We start from the raw sequence: 20,888 nt of genomic DNA on the forward strand, positions 1-20,888 counted from the left end.
GCTAAGTGCATACATAGCGGAAGACATATCAGCAAAATAACCATAATACCATTGTTATAATAGAATCTATATATGAACTGCTATGAGAATAGAGAAGGAAGTGATTCAATCCGTTTATATGAAGGAGTAATCACAAGAAAATAAAGGAGGAATTTATAATATTTTTTCATGAAATACTACTTGATTTAATTAATCGCCAGTGATACAGGTATTCTGGTTTAAAGTTCCCAGAAGAAACATAAAAAACAAACACAACTAAGTAATCAATAGAAAATCGAGGTCAGACTCCCCAGTTCTATATCACTAGACAGTGTGAGAAAAATTCCTACCTCCCAAATTCTCAAGGTAGTGTGTGTTTGGTTATTTTGACATGTATTAAAAATGGTTTTCATAAATATGAAAGAGGGAAGCAGCGATTCGGTGGTAGAATTCTAGCCTTTCATGCAGGAGACCCAGGATGTATCCCCAGCCAATGCACCACAAGCGCACCCACCACCCACCTGTCAGTGGAGGCTTGTGTGTTGCTATGATGCTGAACAGGTTTCAATGCAGCTTCCGGACTAAGACAGTCTTGAAAGAAACTCCTTGAGATCTACTTCTGAGAACCAGCCAATGAAAACCATTTGAATCACAACGGTGTGATCTCATTGTGCATGGAGTCACTACGAGTCAGTGCTGACTTGAAGGCAACTAACATCACTAAATACAAAAGGACACATATTCCTAGGGCCACCACAACTTACAGTTCAATATTTCCTAACGTACATTTCTCTGAAAACCAATCCAAGGAGACTACCCTGTGAATAAAGGGGTTCCGATGCCACATCTGTGTAGCTGTAAACACTCTAATCCATTCTCGGAGATTCATGAAGCTTACTGGGAAATTACCTAGATATGGAATCAAATAGTTCATCAGAGTTCTATGTCCTTATCCCTCCTGTTTTTCAGAAAACTAGTTAAAGCCAAGCAGCAGTAATTTAGGGTTCTCTCAAATACCGAATTTTAAAATTTTCTCCCAGGGGGAACGTGGCTGACTAAATCCTATGTAATTCTATGTACCTCGTAAGAAAGATGAGTTGACTTTAAATGTACTGACAATTTAAGATATTCATAATATATTGCTAAATGAGAGAATTGCGTAGCAGAACAGTATGTATATCACAACCGATTTTACGTAAAAAAGAAAAAATGTATTTATGCTTGCAAGTAGATAGAAAAATCTAGAGGGGCACCTGGCAGGGTAAAATTAGGCTGTTAAGAAGGCCACCAAAAGAGAGGAGGGTATGGTTTGGGAGAAGGAAGGGAAAAGGAAGACTTTATTTTATACATTTCTATACTTTTACTTTTTTACATTAATGCATTTTTTTCTATAATGTGATTAAATATGCGCTCTTTTTTTTTTTTAATCCCAAGAGGGAACTAACTAGAAGAGTGGTCATTTTTAGATAATGGCACTATGTGAGATATTTTTTTCCTCCTTTCTGTTTTCCCTTTTTTTCAGTGAGCATTGATATTTTTACAGTTCTGTTAGAAAAAAATAATGTTGCTTCAGAACATTTGAAAAAATAAAAACAAAAAAGAAAAGGATAAGTGAGAAAAATTATAATTTTACTATTAAAACACAGATATTAACAATTTGACAAATTCCTTTTAACATTTATATTTCGTCTCATAGGGCTTTCTATTTTACATAGTTATGATCATAACTTCTTAAATTTTTATAATTGCAAAAATAGTCATGACCTTTGAAAAATATTTAAATAATTCTGAAATGTACAGAGTGAAAAAGGAATACATATTTAAATGGAACTATATATACACATATGTATTTATTTTACATTTTGGAGAAAATATATATCCTAAAAAGCCATGTGGCATATTCTTTTTATACTAAAAATGTGATCATATCTGTTCCAGCATATTTTGTCATACAAAGAATAAAATTAAAGCACATACCTCCTTTTCCAACATCAAACCTTCTGCTCTGAGGTTCTTTTCAAAGGTGTTTCTTCTGTCATATTGTATATTTGACTTTCTATAAACCAGGATGTAATCAATTCGCTTTTTGCCATCTTTAAATAGAAGACCACTGGATGCTATGTAATTCATGTCATTCTGCAAGCAAAGCAATGATTGTTTACAGTGTGGACTGGAAAGGCACACATATTTTGGTTTCATTCATTCCATTTGAATACTGGTGGACCAATTTCCAAAGATGTAGGATCCCAATTTTGGGATATGGGAAGATTATTAAAGAAAGTTTGCAGGAGACAAGTTAGCAGAATTTGAAATGTTCTAGAATTTGAAATTAGGCAGCCTGATTCCAGGACCTGGGCTTTATGATACTGGCATCAAAACAGGTGTGCTTTATTTAATAAGGTTCTGTAAAAATAATACTAGCTAATATATATTGAATGTTTACTAAGTATCAGGTCCAGACATAAATGTTTTACATAGTTTATCTTATTTAATTCTCATAACTTATATCTCAAATATAAAGTCCCTAAGGCTTAGAGAACATAAGTACTGAAAACCAAAACTCACATAATTTCCTGTGTTAAATAATACTTGGACCAAGCATTACTTTTCTAAACCTATGTTCAACAGTACTGAAAAAAAGCTATATTTCAGTTGTCAGCTGCTTGCTCCAGAAATGCTTGTTCCTAGAAGCTACGACTGAACCAATTAAAACAGCTTACTTATCAAAACAACTAACTTGCTTATCAAGACTATTTCAAGACTCCGTACTTTGCTGTACCTAGCATCCCAAAGCTATTCTGTCATAAACTCTGCTGGCTCAATTACCAACCAGACCCCTACCTTGCAAGACCCACTTTTAAACACCACCAAGCCCAGGCCCTAAAGGTCTCTGAAAATTCTCTCCTAACTTCACCCTTTTGAAACACTACTAAGCCTATAAAACCAGTTGGCATTGAGTAGATTCCAACTCATGGTGAATCCATGTGGTGCACAGTAAGATTGTGCTCCGTATGGTTTTTACAACTGTGACTTTTTGGAAGCAGATCACCAGGCCTCTCTTCTGAGGTACTTCTGCGTGGGTTCAAACCTCCAACATTTTGGTTAGTAGGCAAGTGATCAACCATTTGAGCCACCCAGAGACTCATACTAAGACTATACAGATGGTATATTATAATTTGGTATAAGTAAGTTTGATAAACTCTGTTTTACTCATAAACAGATTTTCCTGAAGGTCTTCTTGGTAGCTGGGGAGCTTTACCAGTATATTGCCCCAGAACACTGCAGAGCCAGGACTTGAATCAAATTTTGTCTAGCTCCACGCTCTTAGCTACTATCTTGTCCTTCTTTCTCTCAGAATACACATTTTCCTTCAAGTTATTTCTATGTATTGGAATCAACTCAATGGCAATGAGCTTGGCTTGGGACTCACTCTCTATTCCACGTTGCCAATACAGGGATTCTTGAGATTGAAAAAAATTTCCTAAATTCTGGAGAGTTATGGGATAATTTCAGACAAATTCATTCCACACTGTTTTGGAAAATCTTAATCGGCGCATATAACCAGCTCCAAGTAAAAGAAGTGAGGATCTGAGTAACCTGGACACCAAGGAGATAAAGTCCACGTAGTCATTCAGGAGGAGCAACAGAAAAGATGTCTGAGAGATTTTCATTCTACAAGGGAGGTTAGGGTGCATGATGAGGTTCAGATTGGCTTTAGCTTTTTAGAGAAAACAGGTTAAAATGTATGCATGTATAGCAGTAGAGGCCTCTGGGCTCAAGGACAGAAAGTCTCTGCACAGACTTTTGTTTAATGAGGGGATAAGTTTTGAGATGTCTAACCTAATTTTACTGAGTTATATACAACATGACTAAGCTACTAACACCAGGGAAGTCACCAAGGTCTTATAGTTATATATGAATATTAATAACGACAATACTAGCTATTATTTATTGGACACTTGCTATGTGCCAGATATTGTGCCAAGTATTTTATAAAGTTATTTAATTTAAACCTCATTATCCTTTAAGGTAGGTATTATCATGAGTACCTAGAAGCCAAAAAAGATTACGTGACATTACAGATGTCATATAAGAGAAAACAGTGAAGACAGAACTCTAACTTATTTGATACCTTATTTGTTGGTCTTGACCACTATATTAAAAAAGATAAAGAGGCTATACAAGTACACATTGCTAGGACTGGGCTTGAACAGTTACAGAAAGGTTTCAGAATGTTACTAAAAAGAACTTCATTTATAGCTTGTCATGGATTGAATTGTGTCCCCTAATATTATCTGTCAACTTGGCTGGGTTATGATTCACAGTATTATGTGATTGTCCACCATTTTGTCATCTGATGTGACTTCTCTGTGTGTTATAAATCCTATCTCTATGATGTTGATGGGATGAGATTAGTGGCAGTTATGTTAATGACAAAGGACTCAATCTGCAAGATGAGATTGTGTCTTGAGCCAATCTCAAGAAAGCAGCGCTGGGAGGAGAGTGCACCCTTTGAGCCTGGGGTTCCTTCAAAAAGAAGCTCCTAGACCAGTGGAAGATTGATGACAAGGACCTTCCCCCAGAGCTGACAGTGAGAGAAAGGCATCCGCTGGAGCTGGCACCCTAAATGCAGACTTCTACCCTACCAGGCTGTGAGAGAATAAATGTCTCTTTGTTAGAGCCATCCACTTGTGGTATTTCTGTTATAGCAGCACTAGATGACTAAGACACAGCTCCTAAATGATAGAGATAATGAGGATTCTTGGCCAAAGAAGACACAATTGAATTCAAATTGTAGAGACCTTTTGTTTCTACCACTCTATAACCTTCTCTTATCAACCTACTCTTTGCTGTATCCAAATATCAATTTTCAGTCCTCTTCTTACTTTACCTATCAGCAGTTGAGCCACTTCTCATTCTGGAATGTCTCAACATGTGAAAAACAAACAAACAAACAAAAAAACAGCTGCAAACATCCATTAGTAAACAGAGCATGGAATGCATGAGGTGTGAATCTAGGAATATTGGAAGTTGTCAAAAATGAAATGGACTTCATAAACATTGATATATTAGGCATTAATGAGCTGAAATGGACTGGCATTGGTCATTTTGAATCAGACAATCATATGGTCTACTATGCCAGGAATAACAAATTGAAGAGGTATGACATCACATTCATTGTCAAAAAGAACATTTCAAGAACTATTATAAAGTACAGTGCTGTCAGTGATAAGATAATATCCATATGCCTACAAAGAAGACCTGTAAGAAAGGCCTGGCAATCTACTTCTGCAAAATCAGCCATGGAAAATCCTATGGAGCACAGTTCTACTCTGACAGCCATAGGGTCATCATGAGTCAGAGCTGACTCAATAGCAACTGGTAGTGGGTAGTAGCACAAGGAAGACCAGTTAGTATGACTGTTTTTCAAATATATACACCAACCACTAATGCAAAAGATAAGGAAATTGAAGACTTTTACCAATTTCTGCAATCCGAAAATGGTCAAACACGCAATCAAGATGCACAATTAATTGCTGGTGACTGGAATGTGAAAGTTGGAAACAAACAAGAAGGATCAGAAGTTGGAAAATATGGCTTTGGTGATAAAAATTATGCTGGATATCACATGATAGAATTTTGCAAGACCAATGACTTCTTCACTGCAAATACCTTTTTTCAACAATATAAACAGTGACTTTACACATGGACCTTGCCAGATAGAATACACAGGATTGAAATCAATTACATCTGTGGAAAGAGACCATGGCAAAGCTCAATACCATCAGTCAGAAAAACACCAGGGCCTGACTGTGGAACAGACCATCAGTTGCTCATATGCAAGTTCAAGCTGAAGCTGAAGAAAATTACAGTAAGTCCATGAGAGCTAAAATATGACACTGAATATATCCTACCTGGGTTTAGAGATCATTTCAAGAATAGATTTGACACATTGAACACTAATCACTGAAGACCAGGTGACTTGTGGGAAGACATTAAGGACATCATACATGAAGAAAGCGAAAGGTCATTAAAAGGACATGAAGAAAGAAAAGACCAGAATGGATGTCAAAAGAGACTGTGAAACTTGCTCTCGAATCTAGAGCCGCTAAAACAAATGGAAGAAATTATGAGGTAAAAGAGTTGAACAGAAGATTTCAAAGGGCAACTGGAGAAAACAAGGTAAAGTATTAAAATAAAATGTGCAAAGACCTGGAGTTAGAAAACCAAAAGGGAAGAACATACTTGGCATTTCTCATGATGAAAGAACTGAAGAAAAAATTCAAGCCTTGAGTTCCAATACTGAAGAATTCTACGTGGAAAATATTGAAAGACACAGGAAGCATCAAAACATAGAAATACACAGTCACTGCACCAAAAAAAGTGGTGGACGTTCAACCATTTCAGGAGGTAGTGTACAATCAAGAACCAATGGTACCGAAGGAAGAAGCCCAAGCTTCCCTGAAGGGAATGGCAAAAAAAAAAAAAAACAAAAAAACAGGGCTCCAGGAATTGATACAATACCAATTGAGATGTTTCAACAAACAGATGCAGTGCTGGAGGTGCTCACTCATCTATGTGAAGAAACTTGAAAGGCAGCTACCCAGCAAACTGACTGGAAGAGATCCATATTTGTGCCCATTCCACAGAAAGGTGATCCATCAGAATGTGAAAATTATCAAACAATACCATTAATATCACCAGCAATAAAATTTTGCTGAAGATCATTTAAAATAGGTTGCAGTATACATCAACAGGGAACTGCCAGAAATTCAAGCCAGATTCAGAAGAGGATGTGAAACAAGGAATATCATTGCTGATGTCAGATGGATTGTGGCTGAAAGCAGAGAACACCTGAGAGAATGTTCATCTGTTTTATTGACTACGCAAAGGCATTCCACTGGGTGGATCATAACAAATTATGGATGATGTTGTGAAGAATGAGATTTCTGGAACACTTAATTATGCCCATGTAGAACCTGTACATAGACAAAGAGGCCATCATTTGAACAGAACAATGGAATGCCGTATGGTTTAAAATCAGGAAAAGTGTGCATCAGGGTTGTATACTTTGACCATCTGTACCAATCTATATGCTGAGCAAATAATCCTAGAAGCTGGACTACACGAAGAAGATTGTAGCATCAGGATTAGAGCAAGGCTCGTAACTTTTGATGTGCAGGTGATACAACCTTGTTTGAAGAAAGCAAAGAGGACTTGTAGTACTTACTGGTGAAGATCAAAGACTACAGCCTTCAATATGGATTACACATCAACATAAAGAAAACAAAAATCCTCACACTTGGACCAATAAGCAACATCACGATCAATGGATAAAATATTAAAGTGGTCAAGGGTTTCATTTTACTTGGATCCACAATCGACATCCATGAAAGTAGCAGTCAAGAAATCAAACGATCTATTGCATTGGGCTAATTTGCTGAAAAAGTCCTCTTCAAAGTGTTAAAAACCAAAGATGTCACTTTGAGGACTAAGGTGTGCCTAATCCAAGTCATGGTATTTTCAATCATCTTAGATGCACGCTAGAGGTGGATAATGAATAAGGAAAACCAAAGGAGAACTGATGCATTTGAGTTATGGTGTTGGTGAAGAAGAATACTGAATATATCATACACTGCCAAAAGAGAACAAATCTGTCTTGGAAGAAGTAAAGCCAGAAGTGAGTGTGGCAAGACTTCATCTCATGTACTTGGGACATGTTTTCAGGAGGGACCAGTCCCTGAAGATGGATAGCATGCTTGGCAAAGTAGAGTGTCAGCCAAAGAGAGGAAGGCCCTCAATGAGATGGACTGACACAGTGGCTGCAAGAATGGGCTGAAGCATAACAATGATTGTGAGGATGGCACAGGACCGAGGGGTGTTTTGTTCTGCTGTACATAGGGTCGCTATGAGCTGGAACTGCTGGACAGCACCTGACAAAAACAACAGCAACCTAATTAATATCCACAGGTTTGTATATTCAACTGCCTCCTTGATTCCTTCATTTAGACTTCTAATGGTCATCTCGGTGTTAACTACTGAGTACTAAATTCCTTATCTTCTCCAAACAGGCTCCTCCCACAACTTTCTTTATTCTTGCCGGTGGCAACTCTATCCTTCCAACTGCTCAAACCAAAAAGTTTTAGTCATCTTTGTTTCCTCTCTTCCTCACTCATCTAACAACCAAATCATCAAGAAAAATTTTCAATTCAAAATCTGAGCACTTTCCAATACCGTTATTGCTACCAGTCTGGGCTGAATCCTAATTATCTCTTGACTGGATTATTTGTATACCCTAACTAGTTTCCTTGATTGTACCTTTGTTCTACAGCCTTTTCTCCACATGACAGTTGAGATGGCTGAGTGATTCTCATAATTAAATTCCAACATGTAACTCTTCTACTCAAGACCCTTTCATTGCTCTCCATGTTACCTCTCACTCTTGATCCCACTCTCCCTGCTCTCTTTTTCCTTCTCTCCTATTAACTTCTAATATGCCGTATAACAATAAATAATTTACTTATGAGTTATCTGTTTTCCTCACCTAGAATATAAAGTTTGTAGGTGCGAGGATATTTTACTGTTTGGTTCAAAGAGTATCCCAAGCATCTAACCCAGGGCCTGACTCATAGTAGGCACCAATAAATATTTGTAGAATACGTGAAGGTGTACTCATTTTTTCAGCATATCTAGATAAGGTCAACTTCAAGAATATAAAGCTAAGCAAAAACAAAAATGTGGTCATTTCTTATCCTCTCCCTTGCAATATTTGTAGCAGATTAAATTATAAAAGGTTAAAATGAAGAATCACAATTGTAGCAGAACTGCCATAGTCGTGGCTTGCTCCTTGGCTTTGTAGCTGTGACTCACTGCTTTCAGGTATCTCCATACTCATCTAAGCAAAGATTGGGTGAAAATGAAAATAATATATAGATTGTCCTCAGCGTGTTTTTTTTTTTTTTTCCTGAACATATATTACCCTCTCCAATCCAGTATTAAATATGAACCTAGTCTTACGGAATTAAACTTATTCAAAACTACACAAAGCCAAATGTGCTTCAATGAAAAGATTTAGAATCAAGGAAGTGGTTGGTACTAAAACTATTAGAAGACAAGAAAAAAAATTTAAACAATTTCACATAATTTTCATTTTAAGAACTGTATGGTCTGAAGATGGAAACATGATAGTTATTATTATCCATTAATTCTATGCAAAATAATGCTAAGTCCTTCCAGAGAAACAGCTGCTTTACTTGAGAAAAAATCTACACCTCTAGTTATTACACCCAAGTGATGCCTCTCTCTGAATAAGTATGTCGACATACCAAAATCTATTATTTAGTATTCTATTAATTCCAAATCATTAATGATGAGTCTCACTAAGACAATGAGAAGTAGACTTCAAAATGACAAAAAAAAAGCATGACAAGATTTGAAAATCTCTCCTGAATTATGAATAAAAAACTCAGTATAGGTTCTGCATAAGTTTGAGGGTATGAATACTATATTTTATTTGAATGCATATATGGTTACCATTGTCCCTGGGTGGTGCAAAGTGCTCAACTACTAGTGGAAAGGCTGGTGGCTCAAATCCACCCAGATGTGAATCAGAAGACAGGCCTGGCAATCTGCTTCTGAAAAGTCACAGCCTTGAAAATGCTACGGAGCAGTTCTACTTTGCACCATGGGGTCACATGAGTCGGAATCAAGTCAACAGTAACTAACAAAAACGGTCACCATTAATGAAGATTTTCTTTTTTTTTTTTTTACTAACTTATGTTCGGAAACCCTGGTGGCATAAAGGTTAAGTGCTACAGCTGCTAAACAAAGGGTTGGCAGTTCGAATCCGCCAGGCGCTCCTTGGAAACTCTATGGGGCAGTTCTACTCTGCCCTATAGGGTCACTATGAGTCGGAATTGACTCGATGGCACTGGGTAACTTATGTTCACAACTGCTGCTTCAAAGCAGAATTGACAGGAAATGTATTGCATATATCATTGTAGCTAGACACAAAAAGTACAACTTCTTCAGTTGTTTGATATAATAACAGTTGATTGCACATGAAATCAAGACTCACCCCTTGAGTTATCTGGAATAGTGAAATGTTTTCCAATTACAACATGGAATGTGTTCAATTTAGAATCACTTTATCGCCCTTATTATTCCCAGGAGACAGAATAAAACCAGCTTTTCTCAGAGAAGCTGGAATGCAGATCATTCATTCAGCACCTAACCTTTCAACAGTTTTGAAAACAACTCAATCATTTAATGCTTTTGCGAGCTGAGAAGCTCAGATACTTTAAGAAAAGTTGGTTTTCCTAAAGAATATCTCCAGAATATTCAAGTTATAGCTCATGTTCAGAAGGAACTCTGTGCAAATATTTCAGCTCATTCACAAAATAGCCAAAGAGGTCTGTTCATTTGCGTGAGGACGTATTTTAGGGCATTCTTCAAATAAAACCATGGTAGTAACCGCTTTTCTTTATGGTATGTATGTATTTTTTCTGGATGTTTTTCTTCTTGATCTAACAAGCACTTATCGGATGCTTGATGTGAACTAGTTAGTGTGTTAAGGATATAAATAGGAATGAGATGAAATGCTTTTAAGGAGTTTAGCACATATCAGGGATGACAGGCATGTTATTCATTGGTTGCAATACTATCTAATATGCACAGTAACAGAGGTATGAGGTGTAAAGTGTTAAAGAACTGTAGTCAGAAGAAGTCAAACTGACAAACGGACTGTTGATATCCACAAAGTGACATATTACCAGGGTGAATCCACTACAGTCCTCTATCAGGCAAATACAATGTAAGTCATGTCATGTAATTGATTGCTGATTCATTATCTGTCAACCACACTTACGAGTTAGAAAAATGGAGTTTGAAACATCGGATAAAGAACTGAAATCTGGATTCAGACGCCCTTGGGTTCCAAACCTGAGTCTGTGTGTAGCTGTTCGTTCCTGGATATTTAGCTGAGCCTAAATTTCTAGAGTTGATAAACGGAGATAATATTACCAACATTGTAAGATTATTGCTAATGACTAAATGAAATAATGCACGCAAAACATTCATTGCAGTGCCTGAATCACCTTGAGAGTTCAGAATAATGTTAGGTATTATTCACCCCTCCCCATGCCAAAAAAAGGCAAAAAAAAAAAAAAAAGTATGTGGTTGATTAATTTACACCCTCAAGACAAAGGCTGCTGAAAACAGAGATAATTCAAAGGCTGCTGTTATGGAATCAAAGTGAAGGGAAGCAGATATCCTTTATATAAAACTATGAAATATGGTACACTACAAAAAAAGTACAGTGAACAAATTCATGTTACTGAATTATTATATGATGAACGCCCACATAACCACTACCCAAGTCAAGAAATAGAACCTTCCAACTCCTCCAGAGGCCCCCCTCATACTCTCCCCTCCATTCCTACAAGGTTATCATCTATCTTTTATGCTACTACTTTCTTACTTTTCCTTCATTTTATCACATAAGTATATGTCCTTAAACCTTACATTTTAATTCTGCCTGTTTTCAAAACTTATATAAATGCAACCAGGCAGTACATAATCTTTTGTACCTGGCTTCTTTCATGTAACATTATGGGTGTGACATCCATCCCTAATTTTCATGTAGTTGTAGCTCAGTTTTTCATTGTCAGACAGTATTCCATTATATTAATACAATGAAATGCATTTATCATTTCTCTTACTTATGGACATGTGGGCTCTTTCCAGTCATGGTCAGAAATAAGCTGTAATAAACATTTGCGTGTATATCTTATAGTACATATATATGCATGTATTTCTATCAAGTTATGTACCCAGGAGAAAAACTGCTGGTTCATAATGAAAGTACATTTACAATTTTAGTAGGTAATGCCAAAAAATTTTCTAAACCCATTTATATTCCTACCTGTATTGCCTAAGTTCCCTGTGCTCCAAAACTTTTAAATACTATTATTATTTAGCATTTGAGGGAATAGGTGCTTAGTGCTAATTTATTGTGATTTTAATTTGCATTTCTATGTTAGTGTCTTTCTCTAATCGTAGCTCTACAGGCATTCTAGATAATAAGTGCTCAAATATCTCCTCTGCGTTTTAGACTTTTCACTATTTAACGATGTTTTGCAACCCTATAACACACAGAAATTCTTAATTTTAATGGAGTCAGATTTATTGATCTTTTCTGGTTAAGGTTTTTGCGTCCTGTTTAAAACAATTTTCCCTGTTCCAAAGTCATGAAGATTCTCTCCTTCGTTATCTTCTAGAAGATTTACTGTTTTCCCTGTAACATTTAGACCTATAGTCTACTCAAATTGATTTTGTGGAATAAGGAATGTGATTAGGGTCACATTTTATCTGTTATATCCATGTAGTTATCCAACTGTTCCCACACCATAGGGTTCAATGGCCTCACTCCTACCCTTGCTCAGCAGCCTACATTTTGCCCTAAGTCTAGTTTCCATATTCGGAAATACTGGATATAATAAAGATGTTTCCTATTCAACACAAGTTCCTGGAATTTTATAGTCCCTTTATCTACCCTTTGACAAATTCTACCTCAATTTACCAACCTCTACGTCTAGTGGAACCTCTTGGGTACAGGCCCTGATCTAATTTCTGGTGTCCTGCAAGCCTTCAACTAACATGGCTCTGTGTGGATGAGATCTTCTTTTTGATTATTGATTCCTGGTATAGAATTAAAAGAAATGCTTTATTCTACCACACTATGGAACATGTAAGATTACACCTTGCCTGGTATTCATGGCCTTTGGATGCTGCCAGTGTCTGTTCCCACCATAATACTTTTTTTCTCCTAATTTTGGTATATAGAATGCAATCAACCATTGCCATGTCCATTTACTGGGTATTTCTGTTTTTCATTAGATTTAAAAAGAGAGAGGCATAGGTGAGGGCAGAGGGAACAAGGTATTACTCTGGCCTGCTCAGAATACAGTTCCTGCTGAGAAGGGTAGGAGATGCTTAGTTTCCTGGCCATGTGGTCCCTGCAGCCCAGTAGGAAGGAAAGACAATGGACCAGGTTATTGCTACTCTCCTAGATAATTTGAGTGGCCACTGGGCAAGTTTTGTTTTGTAATGCCAAGTGTCTGTGTTCTGAGTTGTATTTCATAATCCTATCATTAGTTTCCTGCAGTGTTGTCCATTTTTTTCTTTTTCTATCTTTTTATGGCAATTGATAATAGAAAATTAGGAGATGGCAAACTAGACACTGGTAGTCAGACACTATTTTATCCTTGATATGTAGCTGTAGTTCATTTCAGAGGTACAACCATTTCCTCATAATAGTGCTCGCTTAGGACACTACCTATTCTAGAGAACAATATACTTTTTAAGATACCAAATGTGAGACAGTTTCATTGAGAATGTCACATATTTATAAGAATAAAAATAATCTCTATTAAAAACAAAGTAGCAAACAACATATCATACAATAAGAATTCTACACATGGATGAGAATTAAGAACTGTTGAGTTAATTAAAATCTCCATTTCTCAGTTAGAGAAATGTTTCATTCTAAAATGGCAGACATTAACAGAAGAATGTTTTAATGAAGAACACCAAAGACACAAGGTAATTATGAGCCCAAGAAACAGAAAGGGCCACATAAACCAGAGACTACATCAGCCTGAGACCAGAAGAACTAGATGGTGCACGGCTACAACCGATGACTGCTCTGACAGGGAACACAACAGAGAACCCCTGAAGAAGCAGGAGAGCAGTGGGATGCAGACCCCAAATTCTCATAAAAAGACCAGACTTAGTGGTCTGACTGAGACTAGAAGGACCCCGGAGGTTATGGTCCCCAGACCTTCTGTTAGCTCAAAACAGGAAACATTCCCAAAGCCAACTCTTCAGAGAGGGATTGGACCAGACAATGGGATAGAAAATGATACTGGTGAAGAGTTAGCTTCTTGGATCAAGTAGACACAAGAGACTATTTTGACATTTCCTGTCTGGAGGGGAGATGGGAGGGCAGAGGGGGTTGGAATCTGGCTGAATGGACATGAAAATAGAGAGTAGAGGAAAGGAATGTGCTGTCTCATCAGGAGGAGAACAATTAGGAGTATACAGCAGGTGTATATAAATTTTTGTATGACAGACTGACTTGATTTGTAAACTTTCACTTAAAGCACAATAAAAATTTAAAAAAAAGAGAAGAATGTTTTTATTTTTTAATGTCCTGGGATAAAAAAAAAAAGACATATACATATATATTCTAACACACCTAGCTTAAAAGATAACACCAGAAATATAATTACTATGCAAATTCTCCTTAATTATGAGCCCTCAAAAAAAAAAAAAAAACAGTTGCCATTGAGTAGATTCCGACTCATAGCAACCCTATAGGACAGAGTAGAACTGCCCCATAGTGTTTCCAAGGAGCTGCTGGTGGATTCGAGTGGCTGACCTTTTGGTTAGCAGCCAAGCTCTTAACCACTGTGCCACCAGTCCCCTCCTTAAAAACCAAAAAAACAAACCCAATGCCGTCGAGTCGATTCTGACTCGTAGCGACCCTATAGGACAGAGTAGAACTGCCCCATAGAGTTTCCAAGGAGCACCTGGTGGGTTCAAACTGCCGACCTTTTGGTTAGCAGCTGTAGCACTTAACCACTATGCCACCAGGGTTTCCCTAGGCCTCCTTAGGAATACTAAAAAGCTAGTCTCAATGCTGTACAGTTGTGGCTTACAGTGCTGATGAGAACATGGCCAGAGTCATTGCCTCCTTAGCCTAATATCCACCTTACTTCTATTCCACATGGTCATCAGAAATACAAACCCTTTCTAATCAGTAACTCTAGAAGTAGGATCTCTAAGTGACTGTGCTCCAGCCCCTCCCACAGCCTGGCAGATATAAGTTCTATTCAAGGAAATAGTAACTAATAAAGTAACATTTAAAGAAATAATAACCATTGCTAACATAAACTAGATAGGGACCAAGCACTATTTTAAGCAATTTACATATATTAACTCACTTCGTGCTCACAAAAACACTGAGTGATAAGTACTATTTTTTCCCATTTGACAAAAGCTGAAACTGAGGCACAGGCTTTAAAATAGATGAAAAAGTGTTTTCATTTTCTGCTTTCCCAACTACTGCTGAGCTACAAAACCAAACGGCAATGCAAGGCATAATAATACATTTTATGTTACTGTTATGATTACCAATGCCATTACCGCTTATGGTGATAAAGACTTTTAATTCAAAAATAGTATAAGTATAAATCATCTGGTGAATTGGGTTTCTAATCTAAAATCTATTAAATGTCCAGCTACTGTAATACATAGGGAAAAAATGCCTAACTGTTGATTAAATAATCATAATTGTAAGTAACATTTATTGCGAGTTTTCTATGTGTCAAACACTTAGCTAAGCACTCACATATATCAACATGTATCAATTAATATTCTATGAATCCAATATGTACATTTTACCACCAGTTCAGTTACACAGATGAGGCAACAGTGCCCATAATCAGTCAGCCAGTCAGCCACAGAGCATAGATAGGAATTCAGGTAGTATGAGTTGAAATCTCAGCTCTTAATCACTGTATTCTATCCTCTCTCCATATTCAGTGAGATGCTATTCCTAATTTCATTTTACTCTCCCCATTCTTTCCCCCCAAACCAACTTGAGTTCTGTTTTTAATGTGTGAATTTGAATTCCATAATTGTGGAATGTTACTGACTAAAAATCATTGCTGACCATGGATTTCAATCAATCTACATTCAATAAGGCATTGACTTCATTTCCCCCCAGTGGCAGCTCTAACTAGTTATGTATCATAGCAGAACTTCCATGATGGGATGAGTGTGCTAATTAGCATGTAACGACAGATTAATTTTGAAAAAATGCTTTAAGGTACATAAAACAGTATAGCATCTAGGGAACCCAGAAGGTGCTCTGCCACAGAAGTGCAGAAGGCTTCCTCTCAGGCCTGGTAGAAAATGGTATACGTGGATCTGAGGGCACAGAAGAAAGAAACATTGCTAATGGATTGTTCTTGCAGTGGTACTGCGAGGACAAGGAAGTTAACTGATACCAGAACTCAGACAAAAAAACTTTGTCTTCTGTTGATGTGTCCTGAAAGCAACTTGCCTCAATCTGAGATTTCCACAGGGATCGCCTTTATCTCCTCTTTACCTGGCATTTAGGGATATGTCAGCTATGCGTCTCTGCTTAACCCCTCGATTAGAGAATGAGGTTTGGGAGAACCAGGCAATGCCTCTTTACTCTCACTGCTCTTGCTTCTTAGGAATACAGGGAAAGAAGCAAACCACTGCCCATTACCTACTCTGTAGCCCCCCTGACCCACAAGATATATAATAGTTGGGGACAAAGCTGTCTATTCCAAACTGTAGATTCAAGATGGGGGGAGGAAATCAAAAACAGTAACAAGACAAAACACCATAGGCATTCCAGATCTTATTCTAACCTTGACCTAGATCTAATACTTACACGTTTTACTCTTTAAAGAAGGAGACTCTCAGAGGAAGAGGGAGTACTTAGGAATGGATATGACTAAGGATACCTGTCCTTTCTACTGCTTGGTAACTTCACAATATTCCACATTTAATGGTTTGCTCCTAAATCATATTAAAATGCCCCCAGCTTTAAAAGTGATTGAGTTAAATCTCATATTCCTTACAAATTTATATCTCTTATTGCCAGTTAAATGTGTACACTGGAGAATAAGAGAGGTATTTTCAAGTTAAAGAGTGTGCCTAAAAGAAAACCTAGGGATCATATTTCTTTTCACTTAACTGCATGATTCTATTTTCTTTAATAAAACACATGTATCGCTCAAAAAATATTTATTGTGCATCTACTATGTGTTAGGGATGCATGTGTGCCTTGAGAATACAGTGATAGATAAGGCAAAGGAGAGTGTACACTCATGGAGCTAACATTCTGGAGTAGAAGGCAGATATGGTAAAGAAATAAATATATGATATAATTTACACCAGATAAGTGCTCTGTAGAAACAAGCTTGAAACACTGGAGGTTATTTTAGGATATTAAAAAGAGATAGAAGCAAGTTTTTTCTTTTAGTGGATAAAGATAAAACAAAAACACAAGAGTTTGCAGTTAGGGGTATAGACACCCTGTTGCCGTTGAGTTGATTCAGGCTCAAAAAACCAAAACAAACCCACTGCTGTATCAAGTCGATTGTGACTCATAGCGACCCTACAGGGCAGAGTAGAACTGCCCGATAGGGTTTCCAGGGAGCACCTGGAAGATTCAAACTACTGACCTCTTGGTTAGCAGCTGTAGCACTTAACCACTACTCCATCAGGGTTTCCGATTCAGACTCACAGTGAGCCTATAGGACACAGCAGAGCTGCCCCCATAGGGCTTCTGAGGAGCTTCTGGTGATTTTGAACTCCCGGACTTTTGGTTACCAGCCATAACTCTTAACCACTGTGCCACCAGGGCTCTACCAGTTATAGACAGTAGTCCAATTTATTTTTTCTCTAATAAGGGAATAACAATAACAATACTTCACATAGTTATTATGCGGTCAGGATTTTGTTCATTTTACTACCCTAACATTGAACTTACATATAAGGCATTTGACAAACGTATATTAAATAAACGGATGAATAAATGATATGAATAACTATTCTATAAGATATAGACATGCTTCTTATTTTTCCTAGCATTATTATTTATGTGTGATGTTATTAAATAGGAATATACAGGACAGAGAGGAAATTTTAAATAAGGGTGCTTTCTGAAGCCAGGGAAGTAAATACCAAAGAAAATCACCTTAGACAATTTAGCTTCCTAAAGTAAAGAGACTTGTGAGATCAGACCATTATAAATTTAACCTAATCAAATATTTAGAATTAGGTTACTGGAGCATTTCACTGACTTCATTTTTATTGAATTGATTTAGCACATGCTTTTTTTTTTATGAGTTATACAAAAAGAATGTGCTCAAAATTTCAAATCTCTTTCCTTTAACCAGAAAAGCATATCATCTGGGCATTTCGATCTGATTATATTTGCCCAGCCTACTGACAGACACTCACTGTGTATTTTAGTTTAAGAAATTTTCCGTTTGATCTACTAATAACATGCCAAAAATCCATTGATGAGGTCACATTTTAATGTATCTGAATACCACATTTTATGGTAAATGTATTAGTTATCTATTGCAGCATAAAAAGTTACCAAAAACTTAGCAGCTTAAATAAATGTACATCTATTCTCTTATATTCCACCCCTCACTGGCTCCAGGAGAAGACCCGGATATCCGCTTCCTTAAAGATTAAAGCCTAGCAAACCCTATGAGGCAGTTCCACTCTGTCACATGGAGTTTCTATGAGTTGAAAATTGACAACTGTGATTCAGAAGGGATTTTATAAGGTCTAATTTTAAGGAACATCACTGGAGTCCTGGTGGTGCAATGGTTAGGGCTTGGCTGCTAACCAAAAGGTCGACAGTTCAAATCCACCAGCTGCTCCTTGGAAACACCCTGGGGCGTTTTTACTCTGTTCTGTAGGGTCGTTATAGTCAGAATCGACTAGACAGCAGTGGGTTTGGTTTTTGGTTTCTTTTGGTAGGGTCGTTATGAGTCTGAATTGACTTGACAATAATGGGTTTGGTTTGGTTTTGGTAAGCAGCACGAGGGAGCCCTAGTGGCACAGTGGTTAAGCGCTCGGCTGCTAACCAAATGTAGACGGTTCAAACCCACCAGCTGCTCTGTGGTGGAAAGATACAGTAGTTTGCTTCCATAAAGATTACCGCCTTGGAAACCCTACGGGGGCAGTTCTACTCTGTTTTATAGGGTCTCTATGAGTCAGAATCAATTCGCCAGCAACGGCTTTGGTTTTTGGCTTGGTTTAAGGTAGGGCTTGGAAGTGGTTCTCCCTGGTTCAGTTACGGCCAAGGAAGCAAAACCAGAACAGAGGAGTTTTAAAATTTGGGTGAACCAGAACAATAGCTAGAACAGGAAAAATTACAGGTCGAAGCCCTGCTAGAAACCTAATCTCCCTCTTAGAAAACAAGGGCAGTGTGCGCGTTGCATAGCAACCAAATTTCTTGCCTGGCAGAATAGGAAACGGTTGCCCAGCTCAGTGATGGCGGCTGAGTATGCTGCTTTCAATGTGTGTCACTCTCCACAGTTTTGCCAGTAATCCAATCTCATGCACAGGCTCGGCACGCCTCTCCCAGAATCTCCCATTTCAGGACTTCGACCTGTTATTTTTCCCGTTTCAGTTATCATTTTGCATCAACCGAATTGTAAAAATTTGGGTCTGTTCCAGTTTTGCTTGGTCAGCCATTACTGAATCAGTTTGAACCAGTTCTAAGCCCTGGTGTAAGGAGTATCATTAGGAACAAATCATTAGGAATAAAACAGGTGCTGAAGAGATGTTAACACTGTCAAATCCCATAATGTCAGCAGACTGAGAAAACTTTCCATATAGACTCAACTTAAATTCAGCTTGTAGCATATTCTGCACCAATCACTGACAGTGACCAACTGGAAATTAAAACAAGTAGACAAACACCCATCTAAGAGCTTCTGAAAGTTTGTTAATAAAGACACACTAAAAGATCAAATTTTAACTGCCAAATAAAATCAAAAGTCTATTTTAAGGGAGTTTGGGGGATTTAACTTTGTAGGGAGTTGGAAAATATCAGGAACAGAATTTCGATGCATTGCTTGCTATTATGAGTGCCATACTACCCCTTGGGAAGCTCCCAAAGCAAAAGAACAAATGGACAAACAAAGAGAGTTTTCATAATAAAGAACATGTGTTCAGAAAACTGATTTAAAACTTTGGTAACAGATTCAAATAAAATATTCCTAAAGAATGCTGTCCTTCTGTTTGTGGTTATTTGGATCAATGTTTTCCATAAAAATAAACAAAATTTATGAAAAATGAAACCTTAAAAAGCATGAAAGAGTTCACAAGATAGGTAAGAATCAAGAGGCCAAATTTTTTTAAAAAGTAGAAATCCAGAGGTAAGCTGCATGCCTGGGCATTTAGGTAGCTTTTACCCCCAAAGACATCATGCAAACGTGGGTTTTTGTCACAGCAGTTTTCCATAAGCCGGGTGCCAGGGATACAGTGGCGAATGAGTCAGACAGCCCAGTCTGCACAAGATATTTTTAGAACACCTCAGTAGTAGTGTACTTGAAATATTAAGATACTTCCTTTCTTTGACTTAAGATTCATAACAGATAAAAGATAGGCAGATCTCTAAAGAGAAGGGGAAGCTCAACACAGTGAGGTCAAATAGACAAGGTTAAGTTGAATTGATGTACATTTTTGCAAACGCAAAAAAAAAAGTCAAGCCAAAATATAGAACAGAGGAATAAGTATCTCTGAAACATAGGAATGGTCCAGAACCTGAGTCAACTGCTTGGTATCCTCAGTGTCCATGACTATACACATGGGAATTAGGAAAATTCATGTATATCCCCCCAAAAATCGACTACTCTAAACTATTAGATATTATCGTTAATCGCATACTCTGAGAAGACAGAGAATGAATCTCCCATAACCTTCACATCAAGATGGATTTAATCTGATGAGAAATGAATTGACTGGTACAAAAAAGATGAGCCCTGGGTTTATTACCCACATTTGCAGGAAAAACAAACAAACAAACAAAAATCTTGACCCAGTAGTCCTGTGTCTCCCTTTCTATCTGCATGAGAACTCATAAAATAAAAGATCCAGGAAGAGGAAGTACGGATACCAAACAACTACTTTGCTAATATCATAAAGCAGGTGACCTTACTATTACTTCGGTTATAGATACCCTTTTACAGTAAAAATGATTCAGGTCATGCTGGAAACTTTGGAAAGTTGGCATAGAAAAAAATCAGAATATTTTGTTGTTATTGTTAGTTGCTGTTGAC

The 20,888-nt window shown here is 37.3% G+C and overlaps 1 protein-coding gene across 1 annotated transcript in view; it reads right to left on the bottom strand.

Moving 5' to 3' along the window:
• The window catches only part of ANO3 (anoctamin 3), a 529,603-nt gene that overhangs the window by 141,401 nt on the left and 367,314 nt on the right, over positions 1-20,888 (bottom strand). The window contains exon 6 of the mRNA XM_023550773.2: positions 1,957-2,115. Coding sequence (XP_023406541.1) covers positions 1,957-2,115 — 159 coding nt within the window. The remainder of the gene's footprint in view (positions 1-1,956; positions 2,116-20,888) is intronic.

The sequence above is a fragment of the Loxodonta africana genome, chromosome 7, assembly GCF_030014295.1.
Source record: "Loxodonta africana isolate mLoxAfr1 chromosome 7, mLoxAfr1.hap2, whole genome shotgun sequence".
In the NCBI taxonomy this organism is placed as follows: domain Eukaryota; kingdom Metazoa; phylum Chordata; class Mammalia; order Proboscidea; family Elephantidae; genus Loxodonta; species Loxodonta africana.